General features: G+C 41.6%; 2 protein-coding genes across 3 annotated transcripts; both read right to left on the reverse strand.

Moving 5' to 3' along the window:
* Nucleotides 1–16: 16 nt before the first annotated feature.
* cnot7 (CCR4-NOT transcription complex, subunit 7) lies at nt 17–8,486 on the reverse strand. The gene is made up of 7 exons (XM_005916573.2): nt 8,291–8,486; nt 7,531–7,654; nt 7,263–7,456; nt 5,160–5,321; nt 3,975–4,119; nt 3,731–3,841; nt 17–1,122 (listed from the first exon to the last, which is right to left on the reverse strand). Exons 2-7 carry the CDS (start codon nt 7,645–7,647, stop codon nt 991–993), a joined length of 861 nt encoding a protein of 286 aa, XP_005916635.1. The 5' UTR covers nt 7,648–7,654; nt 8,291–8,486; the 3' UTR covers nt 17–990.
* A 3,096-nt stretch (nt 8,487–11,582) lies between these two features.
* On the reverse strand, nt 11,583–23,645 carry mtmr7a (myotubularin related protein 7a). 2 transcript variants are annotated; one of them, XM_005916570.2, is made up of 14 exons: nt 23,435–23,645; nt 23,013–23,135; nt 22,707–22,869; nt 22,310–22,467; nt 22,099–22,227; nt 20,893–21,027; nt 18,383–18,515; nt 16,977–17,086; nt 15,136–15,261; nt 14,759–14,808; nt 14,474–14,674; nt 14,230–14,364; nt 13,957–14,083; nt 11,583–13,073 (listed from the first exon to the last, which is right to left on the reverse strand). In XM_005916570.2, exons 1-14 carry the CDS (start codon nt 23,456–23,458, stop codon nt 12,738–12,740), a joined length of 1,950 nt encoding a protein of 649 aa, XP_005916632.1. In that variant the 5' UTR covers nt 23,459–23,645; the 3' UTR covers nt 11,583–12,737. The 2 variants fall into 2 exon arrangements, with proteins under 2 accessions (XP_005916632.1, XP_042074378.1); XM_042218444.1 differs by lacking the exons at nt 23,013–23,135; nt 23,435–23,645 and having other exon boundaries at nt 22,310–22,520; nt 22,707–22,832.
* Between the last annotated feature and the right edge of the window lie 1,312 nt (nt 23,646–24,957).

Genomic DNA, 24,957 nt, shown 5'->3' on the forward strand with positions numbered 1-24,957 from the left:
GCACCGTCACTTCGAGTAAAACTTTCCTCTTCTTTTATTTCAACACTAAAACTATAAATTAAAACAAAAACGGACTCTCTGGTGGTTACTCAGTGGTTACCTCGGCACTTCCTACAGCTTTCATTCTGTTTTTCTTCCAAACACATTTTTGTTGGTTGGCTGAGGTGATGTGTATCCATGATGTTTACATGCACATCAGTGTGCATCCATTCTGACCAACTGATAATAAAGAAATGGCATCCACTTGCTTTATGGTCTGCACTGCTTTAAAAGGCTTATTACAGTGGACTTAGCTCTTACTCGGGTCGTTATAAACTTAACATTAACGGGACCGATTAGAAAAATCCTCAAGATTCAAGTGCATGTAAACACACCCCAACTATCAGAGAGGAAATCTGTGTGGACTTAGTGTTGAAATGGGGGCAACTAGTCCATGCCAATAAATTAAAAAGTTAAAAGATAAGAATGCAGTTATTATTAAGGCTGAGCGTGGTGAGAGTTGTGATCGTACAGCTTTACATGTTCACAATGTGAAATGGGAACATAGAGAAGGCAACAAAGAGGCCAGAGAGACACACAAACACACCGGAAACATTTTCAGCTTTCCTTATAAAATCAGGTTAGAGCTTTAAAGTGCAAAACATTTCTACAGAACACTTTAGGAAAACTAAAATCCCACCTTTTTAAGCATGTTAAATTGAACTGAACCGACCACACGCCGTCTACGCTGCCTCTTAGGAATAAAAGACTAAACTCAAACATGCAGTTGTTTGCATGTGTGAGGACAGCGGTGATTCTTTTTTTTTTGGACCATCATATTCATTGGTCTAAAGTGAGCAGAGCCTATGAGAAACTTGAGAAACAGCTTGCTAAACGATGCACGTGTAGGTTATTTTCTTCTTCCATTATTATTGTCACTCGGGAGCTTGGCGTCAGAGCCGCACTGATTTTGGGTGTGAAGTGCAGGATGGGAAGAGTTTCGGAGCGATGTCACGACTGCTGCTTGTTAGCCTCTTCTTCATAGGCGTTTCCGGTTCCGTTCTGGACATAGGCGGAGCCTGAGCCGAGCCCGTACAAGTGACCACAGTACTTTGCATCGTCGATATGATCCTCAAAGAACATCTATTACAAAAAAACCCACACAATAATACAATCGATTAGTGGTTAGGATAACACACAGTCAAAGTGTGAAAAAAAGATCACATCAAAGTGTACCAAGTAAATAAAGGGCCAAAATTACCGATATCAGTTATTGGTATTGGTGATATTGATATCATAGTGGTATAACTTTCCAGAATAATTATTTAAGACAATAAAACAAACCTTCCAACACTAGGGATGGGTACCGGTGTTCTGACATAAACGGTAGTAACCAGACCGAAAAGCAGCGCACATTTTGGTGCTTTATTTCGGTGCTTTTTTTTCCTGAGCTGTGATACACTTCTAGCCAATCATTTTACGTTTCCGAGGATAGTAGGCGGGGCCAGGTACGTACGTTCTGTTAGAGCAGAGCTACAGATTAAAAATGTCCAAGGCGAAGTGGTCAAAAGTCTGGTTGTACTTCACAGCAAAATATGCAAACTCAGCAGCAACAAGTGCTTTAAGCTGATACTGTGATACTGTCAAAGGAGGTAACACCTCAAATCCGATGAAACACCTGGCGACGCATAGCGTTTTTTTTAAAACCGAGAAATCGCAGGTATTTGATAGCTTGCTGGCGAGACTCACACCTGCACGTCGGGTGGGTTGCCAGTTATCGGACCCGGAGCAACATCCCCCAAAAACCCGAAGAATAGAGTCCTGGCCCCTAGCCCTGCCAGTGTAGCAGAAATGATGAGTATGATGATGCGCAGCAGCAGCCGTTCTTCTGCGTGAGTAAGCTTAAGTGTTGTTATCTGTGTTAATTTACTTTAGTAGGCTAACCACGTTATTCACATTAATGCAGTAAGGTGGAACTAGCAAACATCATCATACTACATGGGCTGTCTTCTTGTTTGATCAGAATACTCCCTTCACCCTGGCCAAAAAGGCTAAAATGACCAAAGGAAAAAGTGGAAAACAAGTTAAAGCAGAGAGGTTTGAAAAGTTTGTGTTTTTCATTTTATAGCACTGCTTCCAGCCAAGAGTGATACCATATATGCCACTTAGCTGCAGAAAACTACACATTGTTATCTTTTGTACAAAAAACCCAGCTGAACATGAGAGGTTTTGAACAATTTGTTTCTCCCATTCTTTTAAGGCACCAGGTTAGCGGTCGTTTGCAGTAACCGTTTCGGAAACCGTACAATCGGATAAAACCTAAACGATACTCATCCCTATCCAACACACATTACTGTTTGTAATGCTTTCATTCAAGGTCAACACTATGCTTGCTCAAGCATTCAAGTCACATGACTTCAGAACAACTAAACACAGCAGAGCAGGAAGGAGGGGGCGGAGCCTGTGTGAAAGAAGCGCTGTTTGCACTGCCATGTCTACTTTCTGATGATTGGGAGTAACGCACTGAACCTAGAGAAGAAAAACAAAGTGAAGTATCAATTCTTTCATGCTGGTATCGATCCAATACAAGTACCAGCGTTAGTATCGATACTTGCGATATTTGAATCGATCTGCCCACCTCTATCAAAGTACAATAAACCTGTATTATTAGGTTTGGCCAGCACGGTGGGGACTTTTCTGGTTGCTATGGGAAAACCAGCCTACTGCTTACTTCAATCCAGAATTAATTCAAATCCGCTCCTCACATACAAGGTCTTAAATAATCAGGCCCCATCTTATCTTAATGACCTTGTAGTACCATATCACCCTATTAGAGCACTTGGCTCTCGCTCTGCAGGCCTACTTGTTGTTCCTAGAGTATTTAAAAGTAGAATGGGAGGCAGAGCCTTCAGTTTTCAGGCCCCTCTTCTGTGGAACCAGCTTCCAGTTTGGATTCGGAGACAGACACTATCTCTACTTTAAGATTAGGCTTAAAACTTTCCTTTTTGTAAAGCATATAGTTAGGGCTGGACCAGGTGACCCTGAATCCTCCCTTAGTTATGCTGCAATAGACGGGGATTCCCATGATGCATTCAGTATTTCTTCTTCAGTCACCTTTCTCACTCACTATGTGTTAATAGACCTCTCTGCATTGAATCATATCTGTTATTAACCTCTGTCTCTCTTCCACAGCATGTCTTTATCCTGTTTTCCTTCACCTCCAACCAATCACAGCAGATGGCCCCGCCCCTCCCTGAGCCTGCTTCTGCCGGAGGTTTCTTCCTGTTAAAAAGGAGTTTTTCCTTCCCATGGTCACCAAGGTGCTTGTTCATAGGGGGTCATATTATTGTTGGGTTTTTCTCTGTATGTATTATTGAGGTGACAGTGGTTGTGATTTGGTACTGTATTAATTGAATTGAATTGAATATTATTTATGACATTAAACACTTTACTGTTGAGTTTATGGTCAGATCAGTCGTCAAACCATCAGGATGTGAGTGAAGTGCAGACTTTAAATCACAGAGTTTTACAAAAGTACTCCATTAACGGTTTAGGACTTGAAGCCATTTTTACAGTGTCCCTAGCTCTATGTTCATGTTGACCATACTCTCAGCCTTTCTCAGAGACTGAAGTTTTTAAACTGATCACATGTATTAAACACCTCTGAGTTTTGGGTTGACAACGTGTTAACCTGTATTATAAACTGGGTCCTTATTCTGATCCTCTCCACTCTCGAACACGGGGTACGTACCTCTCTCATCTTGAAGAAAGCCATGCCTGTGAGCAAAGAGTCCGAACCAGCCTGATGTTGTGGTCCAATCCTCTCTAGCTCTAGTTGCTCAGCTACTTCCTGAAGCCCACCCTGAAAGCAACACACTTGAGATCAGTGCATGCAGTCAAAGTAAAACCTGAGGGATTGCATCAGAAATCAAGGTGATTAAATTAATAAAGCAGGAGATGCTGCGTGCATGCTGCTGGAATATTTATAGAAGCACCTTCAGGTTTTTACAGCTCTTCATGAGGTACTTGACATCGTAAATGACTGGGAAGTACAGGCGAAGAATCTCAAAGAAGTCCACCTCCTCCTCAGGAAGGTTAGCGTTGGACAGAATCTTAATCAGGTATCCAAAGTCATAGCCACTGTAAAACACACACAGCACACACTTTAACAAAGTTGCTTAGAAGCACAGCAGCTGGTGTCAAATACTATATCACTTTCAGTCTCCAAGGAAACAAAGATAACTAAGAGTTTCATATCAAAGAAACATTGAAATAAAAATACACTGTAGTTATAAATTCCATTGTGGCAACTGAGAAAACTAGACGAGAATAAAAGTGACATCAGTGACCTTCAAACCCAATCTTTGTTTTTTTTTTGTCCCATTTTTTTTCTCTTTGGTATTTTTTCATACATAAAAATGAGAACAAATGATGTGTTTTTGTGAAAATCTGCTAGTAACAAAGTAGTTAAGTTAGTAGTTAAAACCAGTTCTTTGCAAAGTAGTGTGACATGTGGCTACAACACTGGTTCATCTCTTGAGTTAGGTGCATTTAATGCTAGGACGATTCAGAGGTCAGTGCTAAATGGCTTCACAAACAAACAGAAAAAAAAAACCATTCCTCTGAATATTTTCAGGTACAAACACTTGAAAAAAATCAGTGAAAAAGTCGTCAGTGTTCAGAGGAAAAGTTTGAAGGAGCTTTAGAAAGCCTGACAGCAAGTCTGGCTGCTTGGAAGCAACATGCAAAGAAAGACGGCACAGTGCTGTGTTTTTGGTGTTAACACGTTTGTGGCTAAATAATCTTGGTGCTCTGTAACATTTCTTATTAAAAAGACGAGACAAGACAAAACTGTTTTACAGGTTAACAAATATAATTTCAAATTAAAACTAAACAGCATGTCTGAACAGCTCAGCAGACATGTAATTTGGTTCAAACACTCATATATCAAGAGCTTTTACAAAGGTAATATACAATATTCAAACTCGGTGATAGTGTACCAAAGGTAAAACGCTGTGTTTCTAATAAGTGCTTTGTTATTAAAGAGTAAAAAATTGTGGAAATCTGCCTTTGCTGCCATGTGTGTATAAAATAGCTATAAGCCAGTTTCTGGATGTGAAGCAGCAGGTAAACACAAGTGTTACTAATGACACTGCAAAGATTAAGTCAGAGCAGAATACCTGTGAAAAGACAGCCACTTGACTCCGTCGCAGAGCACCACACCTGATGTCATCAGCAACTCTGCAAAGTAAAGCGTCTCAATGCCTTCGTCCTCGTGCTTCTTGAACTGAATCCCTGAAGTGGTCAGGAGCTCAATGGAGTCCTGTGCATACATGTCTTCTCTAAAGGGGAAGAAAGTCACAAACAACAAAGTCAACTAGGTAACAGGTCAGTAATCAGTTTAAGTTTAGGGATTATAATGTTGCTCTTGAATGACAAATAAACTGGCCGTACGAAATTTTACAACATTAGACAATCAACTCATGTTTAATTTGGACAGCTTTTTTCTGGGGGACAAAAAAAAAATGTAATAAATTAAAATGCCAAGTCTCAGGATTCATTTGAGTAGGTTTAGATGAATATTACAAAAATGTAAGGGAGACCAAACCCTTTAACACACTGCACCTAAACTGCAAACAGTGAAGAAAAAGAAAGCCACAAAACTAAACAGAAATGTACTAGAAGAATATCCTCCGTTCAAATAAAAACTAAAAGAAAACGTTGATTGCCAAAATCAGCTGGTTGGGTCTTTTGTGGATCCGCAGAAAAAATATATAGATGGTAGCAACAAACTATGAATGCACTTCAGGATGCAGCGTACATGTTTTTCCTTCAAGAAACGACTCCCTGTCCATGACTTCAGAGGTCTCACCACTGACAGGCTGCAGTTTGCAAAAAATGTACAAAAAGAAATAAAGTAGTGTTTTGGAACCACGTTCTGTTTGATCAAACCAAAATTTACCTCTATTAAAATGATTAAATGTCTCTAGGAAGGGAAAAGCTTGGAACATAAAATGCCACATCATCTAACATCGAAGGGCTTCTGTTAGGATTCGTGCACGTAACCCTGCCAAACGCCCTGGCTCACTGGTGTTGATGATTTCACTGCTGGCAGAAGCCGTACGTTGAATGCAGAGTTGTGCTTACATTCAGCCAATTGCATCAGAACCTGTTGGATGTTTCATTATTCAGCAGGACAACAATCCTCTACATAAAACCAAAAGGCTTACAAGAGTAAAAAGAAGGAAAATTCTCGACTGGCCGAGTCAGCCCTCTGATTGAGCGCCATTCCAAAAGGTGGCGGTAGCTGCCACAAGCAGCAAAGAGCTGAAAACGTGAGCAGTTGAGGACTGGGAGATCATCAGCAGGGAGGTTACAAAGCATCTGCAACTGTCTTTAAGTCAAAAACTCAAAGAAGTCGCTTACAAAACTGCAAACACAATGATTTTGTGTGTATTTGAATAACTTTTGAGCACCAAAACTCTGGGCCCCTGTCTCACACACTTCTCTCTATAGTTTTAATGCAATACTCAAAATTAAAGCTGAGACTTGGCAGTGTAGTGTAGTATTAATTGTTTTATTTCAAACTTAGTGTCATATTGAAACAGTGCGTAGACCAAAAGCTGTCCAAATATTTACAGTCGGGCCTGCATGTAGAAACGATTCATGTCCCGTTAAAGCTGGAGTGGAGACTTTTACACAGAAAGAAACAAACTTATTTTACATCCAAGTCCTTTGTCAAATGCATTCACACAAAGCGGATCAAGCCCATCAGATAAATCTCTCAACATTTTGTATGGACAGATGGATACAGTGCCACACTACAGTAGTGAGTAAAGGCATGGCACGGTTTTCTTACTGTCAGAAGGGGCAGACAGCAACAGCATGTCCACACTGCAGAGTTAACTGCAAATCTGGACACATCTAAATTGAATATGAGAAAAATAAAGTCTGATCAGTAGAAGGATTTTGGGGGAACTTTGTATTGCTGGTTTTTAGGGAGTCAAAACCCCAGTAGTGTGTGCAGTTACAGTATTTCACAAGCAAGACAGCATCTCTGTCTTTCCAGCAGCAGTGAACGCTGTCTGTTTATTATACTTAAGAACGAGCCAGGAGTACTGTAAACAATGGAGCATCTTCATATGTATAACATGTAGTTTAAAAAAAAAGTCAAGAAAGGATTTACTATTTGCACGCACTGATGGGCCGTTATCAGCTGATCAATCCATCTATGGGGCTCCAGCAGGAATACAACAGACAGACAGACCGGATTGCAATCTTACGTGAGGTTAAACTTAAAATTGAACTGCCACGTTGACGTCCCGGGTGGGTAGTCCCCCTGCTCGTTCATAAATGTGAGGCCCAGCTGTATTATCTTGAGCAAATCCACATTGCAGCGCAGCAATTGGTACTGATAGTCAGCGTTGCTTCTGAACTCTCCGATCGGTCTGGCTACAACACCTGGAAACTCCGTGTCCTGCAAGCAGACGAGTCATGATGAACAACGGAAATGTGGGCACGGAGAGGCGCGGCGACTGTGGCACCACTCACCATAGCAATGTAGTTGTACTTTCGAATGACATGTCGTATCCTCTTCAGCTCCTCCTCCAGGTTGTTGGCCCAAACCTCACATATTCTTTGGCTGTGATCCACAGTAGCTGCGGGCATAGTGCCACTTCACCATGCAAGGAGACAAAGAATTGTACTTGAATATAAACACAACATCTGCAACGTGGTGCATAAGTGTACTGTCACAGGTCAGCATATTACATTAAAGGGGGCTGAACAAGTGCACTTTAACACCTAAACCAAAGGCACAGAAGGATTTCTGACACAGCACTTGACTGAAAACAAATGAGGCTTCTATATTGGGCACAGGAAATAACTTTAGCCTGCTTGTGGTACACTGGGGAAGCTAACTTTACTCGCAGTTAGTGTTTCTATTCTAGTATAATGTATGCTAACTGTTGTTACATAAAGGGAACCAGTGGGAGGAGCAGCTATCTCCTCATGATGAGCATGACGGGCTTAGCCGACTGCTCTTCGCATTAGCTCGGGTTTTCGGCAGCACTTCGGCTAGCTAGGTTACCTGCAACAGTTAGCAGGCTGCAGAGCTAGCATTAGTTAACACGGGCAGGAGGAATAGGAGCTCTGTAATGAGACAAAGCAGCTCCTGCAAGTGGACAGCTAGCTCACAGATAACTGAGACTGTGTGCAGAACATGAAAGAGACTGGTGCAAGCACACACACACAGACACACACTCGGCGCCACTTTGATACAGCAAAGGTGAACGTAGCTTCGTTAACTTACCGTTCCCCAAACCGGGCGGGTGTGTGTTTTAAGCGTGTACTATCAGAAAACTGTTAGTTTGTTCCACGTTATAGTGTCGGGGGAGTTTCCGCTAACTTTTAAATACTTTATATTCAGTATCGTATTGATGTCAATCTACGGCTGCCATCATAGCTGAGCCTACAACTGGACGTCATCACGTAACACAGCAACGTCATACGCGTATATACGTGTGTAAGTATAGCTTAAGCACAGAGCCCTTGAAAACTGTACTAATTTTTTTTTTACTATATTAGATATGCACTAGTGCTCCAGTCAGTATAATGAAAATGAATACATGAATAAAAGTCATTTCAGTAAATAAAAACACAACAACAACAACAATAATAATAATGATAATTATAACAACAACAACAATAATAATGTTGTTGTTATTATTATTATTATTTACTTTTGTCAGCAAAGTATGAACACCAAAATAAGACCAACCCAGCAGCAACGTTTATTCTAGAAAATGATTAGAAGAAAGTTCGGTTTCTACCACAAAAGAAAGTTAAAGAATCACAATCAAAACTAATTTGGTTATGATTGTGACAAATATATTGCAGCATTTTATTCTCCTAATCCAATCACATTCATACATTTAAGAATACTTTAACCTTAACCCTAACCAACTAAGTTCTAGTCTTGTGGAATACTCCAAGTTTTTTTATTGATCCGAAACCAAGTAAATACAGGCTCCGTATTACATTAATTTGAATCTATACCAGCAGCTTATGGACGGTAGAGCAGTGTGTCATGATTTAGAAAATGAATTATCATCAGTTTGCAAATTTTGAACACATTTTAATGGTCACTAAATCGTCACAATAATTAGTTAACAAAACAAAAAACACCATTCAGCTTTTGTTGAAACTGCATTTTATTGGTGACCTGGAAGGTAAATATGTCTGTCTTTGAAGCACTGTAGGTCAGCTTCTGTTGTTCAAATGTGATGTAGGTGATAAATAAAACAGACATGACAGTCAACACAAAAACATTCAGACATCTTTCATAGTGCATGTTTGATATATATAAATATAATATATATATATATATAATATATATATATATATATATATTTTATTATTAATTGGATCATTTTTACCAGACATGTCCTTCAATGCACATATTAAACAAATATGTAAGACTGCGTTCTTCCATTTGCGCAACATCTCTAAAATTAGAAATATCCTGTCTCAGAGTGACGCTGAAAAACTAGTTCATGCATTTATTACTTCCAGGCTGGACTACTGTAATTCATTATTATCAGGATGTCCAAAAAACTCGCTGAAAAGCCTTCAGCTAATCCAAAATGCTGCAGCAAGAGTCCTGACAGGGACTAGAAAGAGAGAGCATATTTCTCCTGTTTTGGCTTCCCTTCATTGGCTTCCTGTTAAATCCAGAATTGAATTCAAAATCCTGCTCCTCACATACAAGGTCTTAAATAATCAGGCCCCATCTTATCTTAATGACCTTGTAGTACCATATCACCCTATTAGAGCACTTCGCTCTCGCTCTGCAGGCCTACTTGTTGTTCCTAGAGTATTTAAAAGTAGAATGGGAGGCAGAGCCTTCAGTTTTCAGGCCCCTCTTCTGTGGAACCAGCTTCCAGTTTGGATTCGGAGACAGACACTATCTCTACTTTTCAAGATTAGGCTTAAAACTTTCCTTTTTGCTAAAGCATATAGTTAGGGCTGGACCAGGTGACCCTGAATCCTCCCTTAGTTATGCTGCAATAGACGTAGGCTGCCGGGGGATTCCCATGATGCATTGAGTTTTTCCTTTCCAGTCACCTTTCTCACTCACTATGTGTTAACAGACCTCTCTGCATTGAATCATATCTGTTATTAACCTCTGTCTCTCTTCCACAGCATGTCTTTATCCTGTCTTCCTTCTCTCACCCCAACCGGTCGCAGCAGATGGCCCCGCCCCTCCCTGAGCCTGGTTCTGCCGGAGGTTTCTTCCTGTTAAAAGGGAGTTTTTCCTTCCCACTGTTGCCAAAGTGCTTGCTCATAGGGGGTCATATGATTGTTGGGTTTTTCTCTGTATCTATGAAGCGCCTTGAGGCGACTTATGTTGTGATTTGGTGCTATATAAATCAAATTGAATTGAATTGAATTGAATTTGTTTTGCTTTGTTTAAACATAAAAAGATAATGATAATTAGGAAAACGCCAAAACAAAACTGGAAGCTATCTAAGACTAAAAAATAGATACATAACCATATAAACAGTCCTAAGCCTGCAGTGTGAACCAAATCTGTCTCTTTTAGTAATTAAAATTACTTATGTGCTTCCTTCACTTTATATGTCAACCATTTGTCCCAGTCTTTTAAAACGTGCTCTTTTCATGTTCAGTCTGTAGTTTGAGTTTTTCCAGCTGCAGGATCTACTCAACAACAGTCAACTGCAGTCTTTACCTCCTGTCTTCAGGAGTTGTTGTTGTTTAAAAAAAACAACAACTAAAAACTCATGTTTTTGGAATTGTGTTTGGTTAACTTTTTGTCTGTTTTTTTTAAATGCCCCGGTATTTTTTGTGAAGCACTTTGTGATCTTTGTCTTGAAAGGTGCTATATAAATAAAATTTGACTTACTTTACTTACTTAGCCAACTGTCTGTTCAGTTTTTAGTAGAGGTTTGGTTTAATCTGTACATTTTGTAAAGACTACAATGACAAACCAAAAACTCACACCCATAATAAATAAAAACAGCTGAATGAGCCATGGAGCAGGACTGCTGGTGGTGGCAGTGCTTCGGGGTCTGGCTCCCCGCCAGCACAGCTGTGCAGATGTTCAGCAACAACAAGGACATTGAAGTCTTCATCATTCATCCCTAAAATGAGGGGCAGTCTTTGCTGCCATTTACTTTACCTGCCTGATGATGTAATGCAAATCTGTTTTATGGTGATTAAGTCCAAATATCAAATAAATTGTTGTTTTCAGATGAAGGATTTGAGCCTTACTGCTTTGTGTAAATAATGTCAGACTGTGCATTTATGAGGCAGCTGCTCGAGTATCTGACTAGAGAAGCAAAATTAGATCAGGAGAACGGGTGACCTGAATACACAAATGGCACAATAACAGCACACTTTAGCAAAGACTCTCATTTTGTGCCGTGGCTGAGTTTACTTACACTGTTCTCCATTTATGAATGTGATATTGTAATCTGACTCTAATAAAACAAGAAAAAAGTAAGTATATGGCAGAAAACTGACTTAAATTTACATAAGATTGCCTTGCGAGCACTTTTGCAAACTTATCGTGATCCAACTGAACAAATGAGGGCAGCATCAGAACGCTTTAAGGCTTTTTTCTGGTATTTTTTTTAATACAAGGACAGAATTTGGTATGACTCAGACATTTTAGACACTGAAAAAACAACAACAACACAAACATTTAAAGCGAGGTCAGAGGAGACAAAAATAGGTTATAGTACAAAAATATTTTCACATGCTTTGCCCGGTAATCTTTGCACTGTTCTTTAGCAGGAGTTCACCAAAACAATAATGGGTACTGCACTACTATAGCAAGCAGCTTTACTGCCAGTTGGACAGCTGAGATAACACAAACACTAAAGGAGTCTCTGTTGGTCATCTGCTGCCCTAAGCAGCGCCATGTTTGTGTGTTCACATGCTCCGGTAGTTCAGTCGTGCACTGATGTCGAAACACGCTGCACAGACGTTTATTAAATCACTTTGTCTTTTCAAAAGCTTCCTTTTACGTCCCTTGGCAGTAAAACCCCGTGAAATCCTATAATATGCTGAAATATTCAGGAGTGGACCGCAAGGTGTTGAAAACAAACCACTGACCGCTGGTTATTAGAGTGTAATGACTCCCAGCCCCAGCTGAGGTCACTGTGGCCTGCAGAGTGAGTTCACCTCAGTCATAAATATAGTCCTTTGGGGTTGAAGTGCTGCTACATTTGGGCATATCAGAATCACTGCCACTCTTTCAGCATTAAATGTTAACTAATACCATGTATTACTGGCCTATGTTCAGAGCACACGTCATGTCATTTTACACTGTTAAGGTGTTTACATTGTAAAGACAAATATCTACTGAATAGAAGCACTTACATGGCTTATCATTAGAAATACAGTAAACTGCAGAGAGTCAGTCTTGCTCCTACTTTCTGTTGAATATGGATTAAAATGTCCAAAAATGTAAGCTTTCTTTGGACTCTTTAACTGAGACAAGGTTAAATACAGTCTGCTACAGGAAACAACTATGAACACGAAGGAATGCAGGAACATGGAAAGTCCACCATGCATGCAAACAAAAGTGTAAGCAAATCGTGCAACCCCAATAAAACCCGCACTGAAATTGGCCAATAGTCGGGTCACACGATCAACGTAATGGTAGTGTTTGTTCAGTGTCGCTCAGGTGACGTCTGGCTAGCATTGCGCCTCCCAGCCAATGCTATACGTCCTCAGGCAGCCGAGTAGGCTGCCTCATCGGAGTCCGGATCCCTGGTGCTGTCCTCGCTGAGAGGTGAACGGCAGCTCAGGTCCGCGATCCCAGACTCCTGGTCGCTGCCGTTGGAGAAGCTGGCGTCAGATATTTGGTTCGTGCTCTTTGGCAGGAGGATGCTGTCTGGTCCTTTAGGCTGACAGGGGCTGCCGGTGATGAAGCCGCCGGTGTAGTCCTGAGGAGTGTTGGCTAGACCGAGGTTGTTACCAGGAGCCCAAACCGTGGGACTCTTATCAAAGGCGGCTGCTTTGCAGGAATCACTGCACTCCTGCTCCTGCTCCAGCTGAGAAATCTTCTATTGATAATGTAAGAAATGAAGACAACAGTCATTTTCTATAATCACAAAAACATCCAGGTGGAATTTTCTTTTTTTCCTTTGACTTGTAGTATGAATGCACGGTGATCAGCCACAATATTAAAATCACCTCCCTAATATAGTGCAGCCCCTCCCCCCGTGCTGTCAAAACAGTTGTGACCCATCCAGAGACAGGCTCCAGAACCTTTGGCGTCACATTAGCATGGAATAATATTTATGTCAGAAGTTATAAAAAGGCTCCAAAACTTTTCCTAGAATATCCGATTTGAAAGATTTCTTCAGCTTTAAAGTAATCCTGTGCCAGTTTTTAGTATATCCTCGCACACGTGATGGGTTCTTTGTGCACAGGTTGTTAAATTTACTCACAAGGAATTACGTTTTTTTCAGCATGCTGCACATACTGGAGAATTTGGGAGGGTCTGGGGAATTTGCTGAGCTGCATTATCCTGCTGGAAGAGGGAATATAACTGCCATGTTGGGGTGAATGTGACATGCAGCGAAGTTTAGGTCACTGGTTGCCAAAGTAACCAGTGACCTTTGAGCATCACGCCACCTCAGCTAGTTTCCTCCCACGGGTCACGCTGATGTTATCTCCTTCTCAGGTAAACAAAAGATATGTCAGTGTAAAAGAAAAAATGTGATCAGACAAGTCCTCCTTCTTTCATTACTTTGCACATGCATACCACAATTTGTAGGACCACAGGAATCAACATGGGAATTCTGACTACTCTGCTGCTACATAGCAAGCTCCAAAACATTGTTTTATTATAGCCAGCATCAGGTTTTCAGCAATTTCTGTTACACCTATGGCCTTTTTTAAATGGCTTTAAGCTTGTGGCAGATCAGCATTGCCCTGTCCTACCTGTGTGTGAGAAGAAAGCTGCTCCTCCAGCTGCTGTGTCTCCTCCTGGATGGCCCGTAGATAATCCTCTACGGACTGCCGAGGATGCATCCCATGGTCAAAACGGTTGTACAGCCCTTTCCAAAATCTCCATAAAAAAAGAGAAATGCATTAGCAGAATAAAATTTCAATGAATGTCTTTACCTTTCACATAATGATTATCTTCCTGATTAGAGTGCACATACCAGGGTTCAAGTGATGCTGTGTGAGCTGGTGCGGTTGGAGAGAACTTACTTAAAACTGTAGGGGGAAGTTGATGCACGGAGGAGCCCTTGAGTCTGGCTGTGGTTTGGCCTGTACAGGGGGTTGGTGTAGTCTGTACGGTTCGCCCATAGATAACTCCACAAAGAATGAGTCCTCTCATGAACTCTATGTCAAGTCCAAATGGAAGACAGGGAAATAAATATGAGAATAAGGTCAGGGGAAAGACAAAAAGACAATCTTCTCCCAACATGGTGTCTGCAGGTTTAAATCTCACCTCAGCTCTATCCTCTCCCTCTGGTTGTTTCCAATGAAGTTGCCAAACTGGCAGGAGTAGACGTGATTGTGTATAGTGATTAGAAACCTCTCGTTAAACTCAAAGGCACAGGGGAACTGCTCCATCAGCTGCCACACGCACTCCAGCAACTGATCGATGATGGGAGACACCTCTTTGGGGTCTCCAACCACGTGTTTGCATCTGGAAAAGAGATGCATGGAATGAAATCAGAAGATTTAAACCACATCCAGCAGATGCCATGAAAGTCACGTTTCAGAGGCAGACCTGTGGGAGAACTTGTGTCCAAATGAGACCCAGTCTTTTTCTATGAGAACCTAAATGCAGAAAGAAAAGTGTTAAAACACAAGCAAGATGACTTTGAGTCACGGGAAGAACGACTGAACCTCCACACCCACTTTGTGGGGTAATTTCCCCCCCGGCTCCAGGGGGATTTCTCAAAAGTAGGCTTCTGTGTTTTATTTATTTTTCTGGTGTATTTCACATTAGCCAGTAAAGATAGCTTTGGATTAAACAAACAAGCAGCGTGAGCCTAGTATGACCCCCTTTGATGTAAAGCCAGAATGCATTTGGATATATTAACATGATACCACTGAGCTGTAACCCTGCTCTGTATCTTAAATTAAAAAAGCTCCAGTATGTACCATGAATCCTCTGAGGGTCCTGTAGTAGGGGTCCAGCAGCACACAGGCCACTGAACACACCTGAGAAGTACGGTCCCACCCATCTGAACAGTGAACAAGGACGCTGACGCCCTCCTCTGCAACAGCCTACACACACACACACACACACACACACACACACACACACACACACACACACACACACACACACACACACACACACACACACACAGAAAGACAAATAAAATGTCCAAAATTAGATGTGATGATTTTCCACTTGTGCACTATACGTACCTCTGCTTTGCACACAGTCGCTATTTTACAGCTGTGAGAAGAAAACCAGCCAGTCATCAGATAAGTTTTAATCACAGGAACCTCGTACCCCATACTGACCTTTTACTAATTTTAGCTGTATTACCTCAAACCTGAGAGACGTGTTATTAAAAAAGTACAATCATGATGTTTTAATTAGAAGACCCACACAATTTCTTTAATGACACTCCTTTCTCCCTTGGATAATTTGGAACATTATTAAAAAGCCACAGCAGCGCAGACGGTATCAGTTTCGCTGTGTGTGTCTTTCTGTGTACATTCGTGATGGTATCATAACAAAATGTGGTCGAGGAGTAATCTGCTGTAGCTAAAAACACCACAAAGGTGGTTTTGAGGTGCAGACAGTATAAAACATGGAGGAAGTTGTGGATCTGAAGTGTGAAGCCAACACTGAAATGTCTTAAACCTGCATTCTTTATAATGGCCAGCAGGGGGCAACAATGTTGGCTTTCCAAAACACTCGTGGTTGTATAGGAGTCTATGGGAAAACGGTCCTCGGCTCGCTGTCTCGTTGACCCCAGTGAACATCTTCCTGTTAAATTTATAGGTTCAGTAATAAGTTTCAGGTAATATTGAATAAGACATAAAGTTAATTTTATTGACACTGATCATTCGATGGATATGCTTGGTGCCAATCACACGCTGTTAGCCAATGAGCATACAGTTTTGCTGTCGGGCCCATCTCTTAGTTAAAACATGCAAAACAAACCCACTCTGCTCTGAAGTGCTGTACTGTATGTTTGTAAGTTTTCTCCCATACAAACACAACAATGTCGATGAAACGTTTTGCACCATCAAAGACACCTGCGGTAGCACCCAGAAGGCAGAGAAAGATGCTAACCATCACACAAAATGTTGGACTTCTGGACATGCTAAAGGAAGGTAGACGCTACAGATTATAAGGCGCATTAAGTGAAACAAAACAGTCAGATAAGTCAAACTTTCCTCAACTCATTCTTCTTGCTTCCTCCACTTCTGTACCATTGATTGGATTCTCTCACAGCTGCTCTATTCCCATGTTCTGGACCTGAAAACAGGGTTTGATCTTCGGTTTCATTCTATGATACTGGACTTATTTTTCTACGAAGGTTTGAACTTTGAGAGTGTTTAAACTAGAGAGAAAAGTGTGAAAATGTCCATGCCTGTCTGAGAAAAGTGTATAAATTGTGTAGTGAGGGGTTTTACAGCCTTAAAACATCTATACTAATTGTAAAGAATAAAGTTGGCTACTTTGTGGATTTCACCTATCGCCGGTTATTTTTAAAATGTAACTCCCATGATAAAAGAGGGACCGCTGTACATTGTAATGAGATGATAAATATGATAACCACTTCATCTGTCAGTGGTTGTGGCTCATTCGTGTAAATCTGGGGGAAAGCCTCAAGGGCTTCTCGTATCGTCCCTGCAAAGATGGATGATGTTGGTTTCACACAGACACACAGAAGATACAAAACACAAACAAACCCACACCTAAACCAATATTGAGGGCAACGGTGAGGCAGACAGTGAGGATTAGCCTCCAGACTGACCTTGGCGATGAAGATGCCTGCATCCAAAACAGCTTTGATGTGCTTCAGCCAGCCTGAGCTCTCCAGACCCTCCAGGAAGTCAGACATGGAGGGGGAACGCAGCTCACACACTGTAACCACAACACAGCTGTCTCACTGTCAGGAAACACGGAGCATACCTGATCGCAGGACTTTATTAAAACCTCACAGAACACTGACAGCAGCAGAGACAAGTTTACAGGAAATCTGTGCACGCTGAGACAACATACGGGTCACCCGAGCATATTTTGCTTTTTTAAAGCAGATTCTGTTTATCTTCTCATGTTATTTGTTCCCACTGGCGATGGCTTTGTTCACACCAGCGACAGCCACTTGGGGATGAGCAATATAAAACCACTTCAGTTCACTTATTCAACTGCCATCAATTTGCCCAGACAGTAATGGTTCCCCAGAGGATGAATCCTTTTCATTTTAATGATGCACTAACTTTTCCCTCTAGTGCCAACGGCTGCAGGCTCACTGTGTCGTTTCATTGTAAAATGTATTTAAATTATTTTCCAAACATTTTCCATCATCAGGTTCACTCACAGGCAGCGTGACACGAACTCAATCGAACTCAGCTGATGAGACTATATTACACTAATGGTCACAAATCACAAACCCTCAGATTACTCACTGAGGTGTGGACAAAGTGGGTTTTATGTTGATACTACATCAGTTTGCTGACCTGTAAGAGCTGATAACAGAGAAGCAGGTGAACGGGTTCATTTTAGCCTCTAAGGTTTTGTAACACTTCGCACAGTGGACTTGCACTAAGAAGAGATGTTTGAGGCTTTGCTGTCAGGCGGGAGGGGGGTCTTCTTAATCTTATTGAAGTGTGCAACCGGGCAGAGAGAGGAAGGCAGAGGGCAGACGTGAAAGGGCAAGGCACTGTCTCCAGCATTTAAAGACTTCCCTTGTGCTGCTAGTGGGCAAAGAGTTATCACAACTGAGAGCAGCTATAACTTTTCAGGCTTGAAATCGCATCATTCTCACGCCCTCTGTCTCTCTTTGGGGGATAATGTCCGGGGTTTTGTCCGCTCCGGGAAACCAAAATAGCTCTGAAATAAAACCCAGATGGATTCAAAGTCTTCCTAGGAGCACCCCTGCACAATACCCAGAAATTCTCCTGTGGGCTCATTTGAGGCTTGATTCCAGCACAGTTCACTCTGCGTGACTGCATATGAAAAAACCCCACGGGGGACCCGCTCTGCTTTAGTAATGTGACGATGCGGCCAATTTAAACAGACAATGCCAGAACATCTGTGTAAAATATGATGTGGTGAAACATTTTTGACAGCTTGAGCTGGTTTTTTATTTGCTGTCAAGCAAATAAAAAACCAGCTCAAGCTGTCATTATAGCTAAATGATAATTACATAGTAATTACCTTCCAGCATTTTCTGCTGGCTGTTCCTCATGACATGGATGTTCTCTATCCCAACGAACTGGAATTTGATGTTGGAGTAGTTGTCTTCGTTTTCATACCCTTTTCCTGCAGCTCGGTTTGCGATCGCATTCAGCTAGAAAAACAAAATTCTGTCAGTTTTTTTTATCCAGCTGTCATTCAAGAATCCCGACAATCTGTAATCTCAGAAAGAGGCTGGTTTTACAACTTATAGTAGCAATACTGGACTATAGTAACATAGTGTATCTAAAACGTATTTCCCTCCTCCCATTATACTATAAAGGAAGAATCAGACTATAGGATCAAGTTGATTAAACTTCTGGGATATTGATCCTGTCAGTTGGGTAGCAGAAGGTACTGTTATTCAATGAATTGACAACAGGTACACTAGAGGGGCAACAATGGGAAACGCCCCCACATCAGGAATGATTTTACAGATGGGAGCCACAGACATTTTCATTCATTATTTTTTCACAATTTATGCATTTAGTTAGATGCACTGCATCTAACACGAGGAGTCCAACTCTTCCACGATGGCACATCAATCAGATGATTTGCTGTGTCTCGCAGCCAAGTCTGAAGAGCATGAAGGAGATTCCAGAGCTGGACAGGGCCATAGAAGGTCCTTAACCCATCAGCAGGACGAGACATCAGATATCACGAGGAAGGCCAGAGGGCCCGACATCCTTTAGCGGGCTCTGTGCTCACTGTCCAGACCATGGAGCTCAATTGGCATTTGCCATAGAATACCAGAATTGGTAGATATACCACTCACGATAAGAGGATGCTGCAGGCATTAAAGGTGCTGTGCTGTAGTAGTTTGAAACACATCTATCTAATAGACTTTAATTTGTTAATTTAAATGAAGAGTCCTCCTCACACACTAAGGTCAGTTTTGGAGTTCCACAGGGTTCTGTGCTGAGACCAATTCTGTTTCCATTATACATGCTTCCCTTAGGCAGTATCATTAGAGGGCGTAGCATACATTTGCACTGCTATGCAGATGACACAGAACTTTATTTATCTATGAAGCCAGATAACACACACTAATTAGTTATCTGAAGGAATGTCTTCAAGACATAGAGACTTTGATGACCTCTAATTTTCTGCTTCTTTATTTAAGATAAAACTGAGGTTATTGTACTCGGCCCTAAAAATCTTAGAAATATGGTATCAACCAGATGCTTACTCTGAATGGCATTACCTTAGCCTCCAGTAACAATGTGAGGAACCTTGGGAGTCGTTTTTCACCACGATGCATATTCACTCAAAATGCATATTAAACAAATAGAGGGCAAATGGAGAGACAATAATAGATCGAGACAAATGTAGGACTAATCCTGTAGATGCAATGTGCAGGTGAGGCTGTGCTTTTGTACATATCATCACGGTCACATTTTAAAATCCTCTGTGTTGGCATAAAGAATAAAGAGTCAATGAAAATATATTTCTTGGGGTAATAACAGATGAGAGACTTAATCGGAGAGCACACGTAAGATATTTTCATTCCAAAGTATCAAGAAGCATTGCAATACTAAACAAGGCAAAGCAGGCATTAGACTGTACATCTCCCCATATTACCATACCGTTCGCTGGTTTCCCTTTACTTAAGCTGTTGTGCAGAAGTCTGGAATCAGAGAATTATACAAACTCACTATTCTTACAGTTTGAAATACTGAAATTTGCAGATCTAATGGAATTCCAAATAGCACAATTTCTGTTCAAAGCATAAAGTAATGAACTACCAGGTGGTTTTGTGAATGTGTGTACTACCAGGAAAAGTTTTTGTGTTTCTGTGCGTGGAGTGAAACTGTGGAATGGTCTGAGTATGGAGTTGAAGCAGTGCCCAAACATAAAGCAGTTCATAGTCTTCCACTTATCCTTGTCAAGGGTTGGAGCCTATCCCAGCTAACATAGGGCGAGAAGCAGGGTACACCCTGGACAGGGCGCCAGGGATAACACAAAGAGACAGTATGTGGAGAGAATCCAGGCAAACATGGGGGCAAACATGCAAACTCCACACAGAAAGAGCCCGGCCAGGTGGTGGAATCAAATTCAGGACCTTCTTTTTGTGAGGCAACCGTGCTAATCACTGCGCCACTGTGCTGGCCATGGTTCAAAAAGAGTTATAGAGACGTGATCTTCATAAGATATAAAGAAAGGGAAAATGATGAATTTCAGTGGATGTCTCTGTTTAGGGAGTTGTTATTTCATGCTCATTGGCTTTGCTGTGTAGAGGCAAAGTTATGGTGATCTAGAAGCAAAGCAAACTACTGAGTTCAAACACTTTCAGAGGCCAAATTACATAAAATGCAGAAACATTGCCATCAATACTGATCATATAACACCTAGCAGAGATCTGGGATGTTTTCAAAGCGTTTGCTGTGAGATCTTCAGCCGGCAGCGCACAGTCTGGAAAAATAAATCCCAGCTGAATATACAGTTGATGCTTTAAACACTTGCAGGCTTTCCTTTAGATACAAAGGGCTCACCTTAGGCCTGGTATCCACCACATACATGAAGTCACTGCAGGGATTGGACCTCAAGATGGCCTCAAGCATCTGTTCATCCTCCAGGCAGCGAGCGCTGAAACCAGACAGGGGCTGGCTGCTGCGGCAGATGGCAGCCTGCGAGGAAGCAAGAGGAGCTAGGCTTCATACAGGGACTCATCCTCATCAGTTCACAACATTCAGTGCACACGCACAATAACCAGTCTAATATATGAGAATTAGGACGAGTTGAAATTCACAGTACTTTTCCTTCCCCTGCATGTTCAATTTAAATTATTCAACCACACAGTTTCTCATATCTCCACATTTAATAGCAACATGGGAAATAGCCAGAGATCACTGTGTGGCTCTCCCCTTGGGCACATGAACTAAAGTGGAGCTTTTTGTATGCGCTGAACTCCACAAGCAGGACCCTGAACCCTGGGAAGCTGACCTCACACACATAAAGCACTCCTAAACGTCGAATTATGGATTAATAAAATAAATTATGAGCACTTTGGCTTTTTCTTGTGTCAGATATACGACTTTCACAAATATGAAGCCAAGATCAGGGAGACAGTAATGATTCATGTTGTTATTTAATGACCAAATGGACGTCTGTCTTGCTTTCTTTTTTACAGCCTTGTAACACAAGGCTGTAAAAAAGAAGTTGAAGAAGAGGAACAGTATTTAGCAGGGTCATATCTTACCCCTGCTAAAAAACATTTATTAAGAATGTATTTATTAAGAAGGCAAAATACATTATCAACCATCTTGACCACATTTTGTCAGGAAGTTGCTCTCAGGTCGCCACTATTGCTTTTTTGGGATTAATTAAGATATCTGAATCTGAATACATGACCTCAGACAAATACAGAATCTGGTGCTGTTTCTCTACCGGCCAATCATCATGAAGATGCTGCTTTCACGTGGAAATGGGAAAAGATTTCCTGACAGCAGTGACTCATGTTCATCTTAAGAACAGACCAACATTTCTCACTTTTGTGGCTAAAACGGTCCAAGTGAAGCATTCAAAACTTATTTTATATACCTGTAAATAATCTCTTACCTCAGCTCCTGCAAAATTTTTCGTTGTGCAGGACTGGAGATTTTAGCTCTGTTAGCATCACTTCATATCCCTTGTACTACTATGGGGCAGATTGGAAGTGTATGGGAAATAAAAAGAGAAATACTCTGTAATAAACTTACATGATTGTCTTTGCAGTAGTATGACAGGGCAGGAAATCTGCCCCTGCTTCTGAATTTGGAGCTCCCCACTATGACCGGTGGTGTGGCACTCTCGGGTACAAACAGGTCAGCAGGGTAAGTGTCACTCACCTTTAGAAAAAAAGACCAAACAAACCTTTAGGCATAGCTGTCCATATTAGGATGAATGTGCATCTAAGGCCAGCTCAGTGACCTTGTAGTGTTGGTTAACTGGGGAGAGTTTCCACAGAGAGCTTGGGAGTCCCATTCTGCTGTAATCAGCCTTGAGGTCCAAGAAGTCCCATTCCTGTCGTCTCTCCTTCTCATCAACATTTGGCTTATAGGAGAAGCAGTACAGCTCGTCATAACTCTCTGAAAGACAAAACAGGGACTGACAGCTAAAGGCTGATGAGCACAACCTTCAACTTGTTTCAGTCCAAAAGGCCAAAGTGTTGCAAAAGCAGAGGAGATGAAAACTAGACCAAATGAGCAAATATTTACAGGATATTTAGGATATTTACAGTGATACAGAAATGCTGGCATAAAGAAAAAAGAAGATAATCAAAGAGGAATCCGGTCCAAGCCTTTGCTGACATAATGACAGAGCTCACCTGGCTGGGAGAGCCGCTGCAGGGACAGATGAATATCGTGGCATTCCTGCTCTTTAGAAATGATAAAATGAAGAACCTGGAAGTTCTTGCAGTGAATAAGCAGAGGACATCCTGAAGGAGTTGCAGCCAGTTTGTCCACACTGCACACCAAACTGTGAAGTACCTGAGCAAAGGTTAAAAAAAAACAAATTTACTGAAGTGTGCTTTGGAGGATTGCAAAATGTTAGTCTTGCAGCCTGCTGGTGACGCACGCTTAACATTTTTTTCTCTTCAAACAGACTGCTTATCACGGGCTGTGATCCCTACCCATGTTTCATTGCGCACTCCGGCCTCGCTCTCCACAAAGATGGTGTGTGTGGCAGTCAGGTACAGGGTGCCCACCCGCCTCCTTCTGTGGGAGATTCTGTCAAGCAGCTTGACATTCTCCACCTGGAAGTGGGAGGAGGAAGGACAGCATCAAAACAGCCTCATCCTCTGCACATCTCACGCGTGTTTGACACAGCTGCACATATGTGTGAGATGACAGAGAAACACATCCTCAAAGCAGTGACTTTACTGCCAACGTGGCGAACACAGCAGCACGCGTCCTTTGGATTGAGACAGATGTTTGTCTTATTTATTTGACTTTAGATTTGATCTTAGAGTGCGCATGACGCTTTGCTGCTGGAGCGCCAGTGGCGGTACAGTGCGGAAATGTAGCAAATCACTGCAGCCAGACCCGCGGTTACCTTTGGCAGTCGGATGTGCTCCATCGGCAGCTAAGCTTCCAGCCACGGCTAAACTACCAGCACTAGAACATGTGCACAACAGTGTTATAAAAGGCGTTAAATTGGCTCATAAGGTTGGAGCTGTCCGTCAGTAGCTCTCAGGTTAAGCAGCCATAATATTGCTATTGCCTGAGCTGACTTCAGCGCATGGTCCTAAAGCCCGCTCGGTGCCGTGCTGTTACCGTCACGGTTGTGAACATAGACAGTAGATAAAAGATGGAAACAGCTTTGTGTCTGAAAAGTGAACCCAACACAGACGAGCCCTGAACATCATTCATTTTAGAGGCCAACAGAGGGCGACAACCTCAGTGAATGCTGACCCGATGACTTTAAAAACTCAGGCGCTGGTTTCAGGACATACTGAATAGTCTAAGGAGCTTGGAAAGAAAAGTGTCTGGACTTCCTTAACTTGCTTGAAGCTTCTTATCCAAGAAGAGGTGAAACATCTTCAAGCAAGAAGAAGCAGAAGTCCAGAACATTTTCTTTCCAAGCTCTTTGCAAAGCTTGGACTGGATTACTGAGAACCTTCACAGACATAAGTCATACTGAATAGTACAAATACATAGTTTGTGGAAAAGGCTCCAAACCCTATAAAATGAGTTCTGCTAAACTCGCCCAAGACCACAATTTAGAATTTTTAGAATAAAAATTCTCCTAAATGGCCAACAGGGGGAACAAAAATGCAGCCAACACAGAAGTGTCACAAACTGCAGTTCCTCTAATGACCACTTGGTGTGTAGTTCAAAATGAAAGTCAATTTCCACAAACCCATGTTATAATGCCCAATTTTCATCCATTGAAAACATGCTCACATGGCCACTCTGATCGGCAGGTCTCTGCGCAGAGTCAGTTGTAGCCAGTAGCTGACTGATAGGCCTCATCTCCACTAATCAGAGTCACTAAACTCCACACCAGTTTGTGCCGTTAGGCCCTTTTGGAGCATTTTTACTGGAATTATCTGACAGATATGTATTTATGTGTGGTGAAAACCACCATTTATCACTAAATACAAAGTATACATGTCTGTGAGGTACACTGGTGCAGTTTATAGATGCTGCTTGCTAACCAAGCTTGCTAGCCTAACAAGTGAATTATACATCTACGTAATCATAACTTACGCCATAACTGGAAATGATTTTAACTCAATGCCGCAACCTTTATGTAACATGATGTGTACCTGTCAGGAATTTAACTACACTTTGGGTCGATACATACTTTACGACTTGAATGTTGTGGAAGTTTGCGGCGTAGGGATAAACAGAGTTCATGGTTACTACATAAATTAGAACACAGATTTCCTGCAAAAGCCTAAATCAAGCTTTTGCATTTCACCTTCTGGCTTCAAAAATGCAACATGGCTGCACCCAGAATGTTAATGTTGAGGCTTCAAAGAACACAGTTCAAAACTAATAGATGATATCGCTGTAAGTGTGTCCATCTTTTATGTACAGTTCATGAAGACTCCCTAAACATCCCCTCACATG

The sequence above is a fragment of the Haplochromis burtoni genome, unplaced genomic scaffold (genome assembly GCF_018398535.1).
Source record: "Haplochromis burtoni strain Fernald_Lab_line unplaced genomic scaffold, NCSU_Asbu1 Contig_19, whole genome shotgun sequence".
NCBI lineage: Eukaryota > Metazoa > Chordata > Actinopteri > Cichliformes > Cichlidae > Haplochromis > Haplochromis burtoni.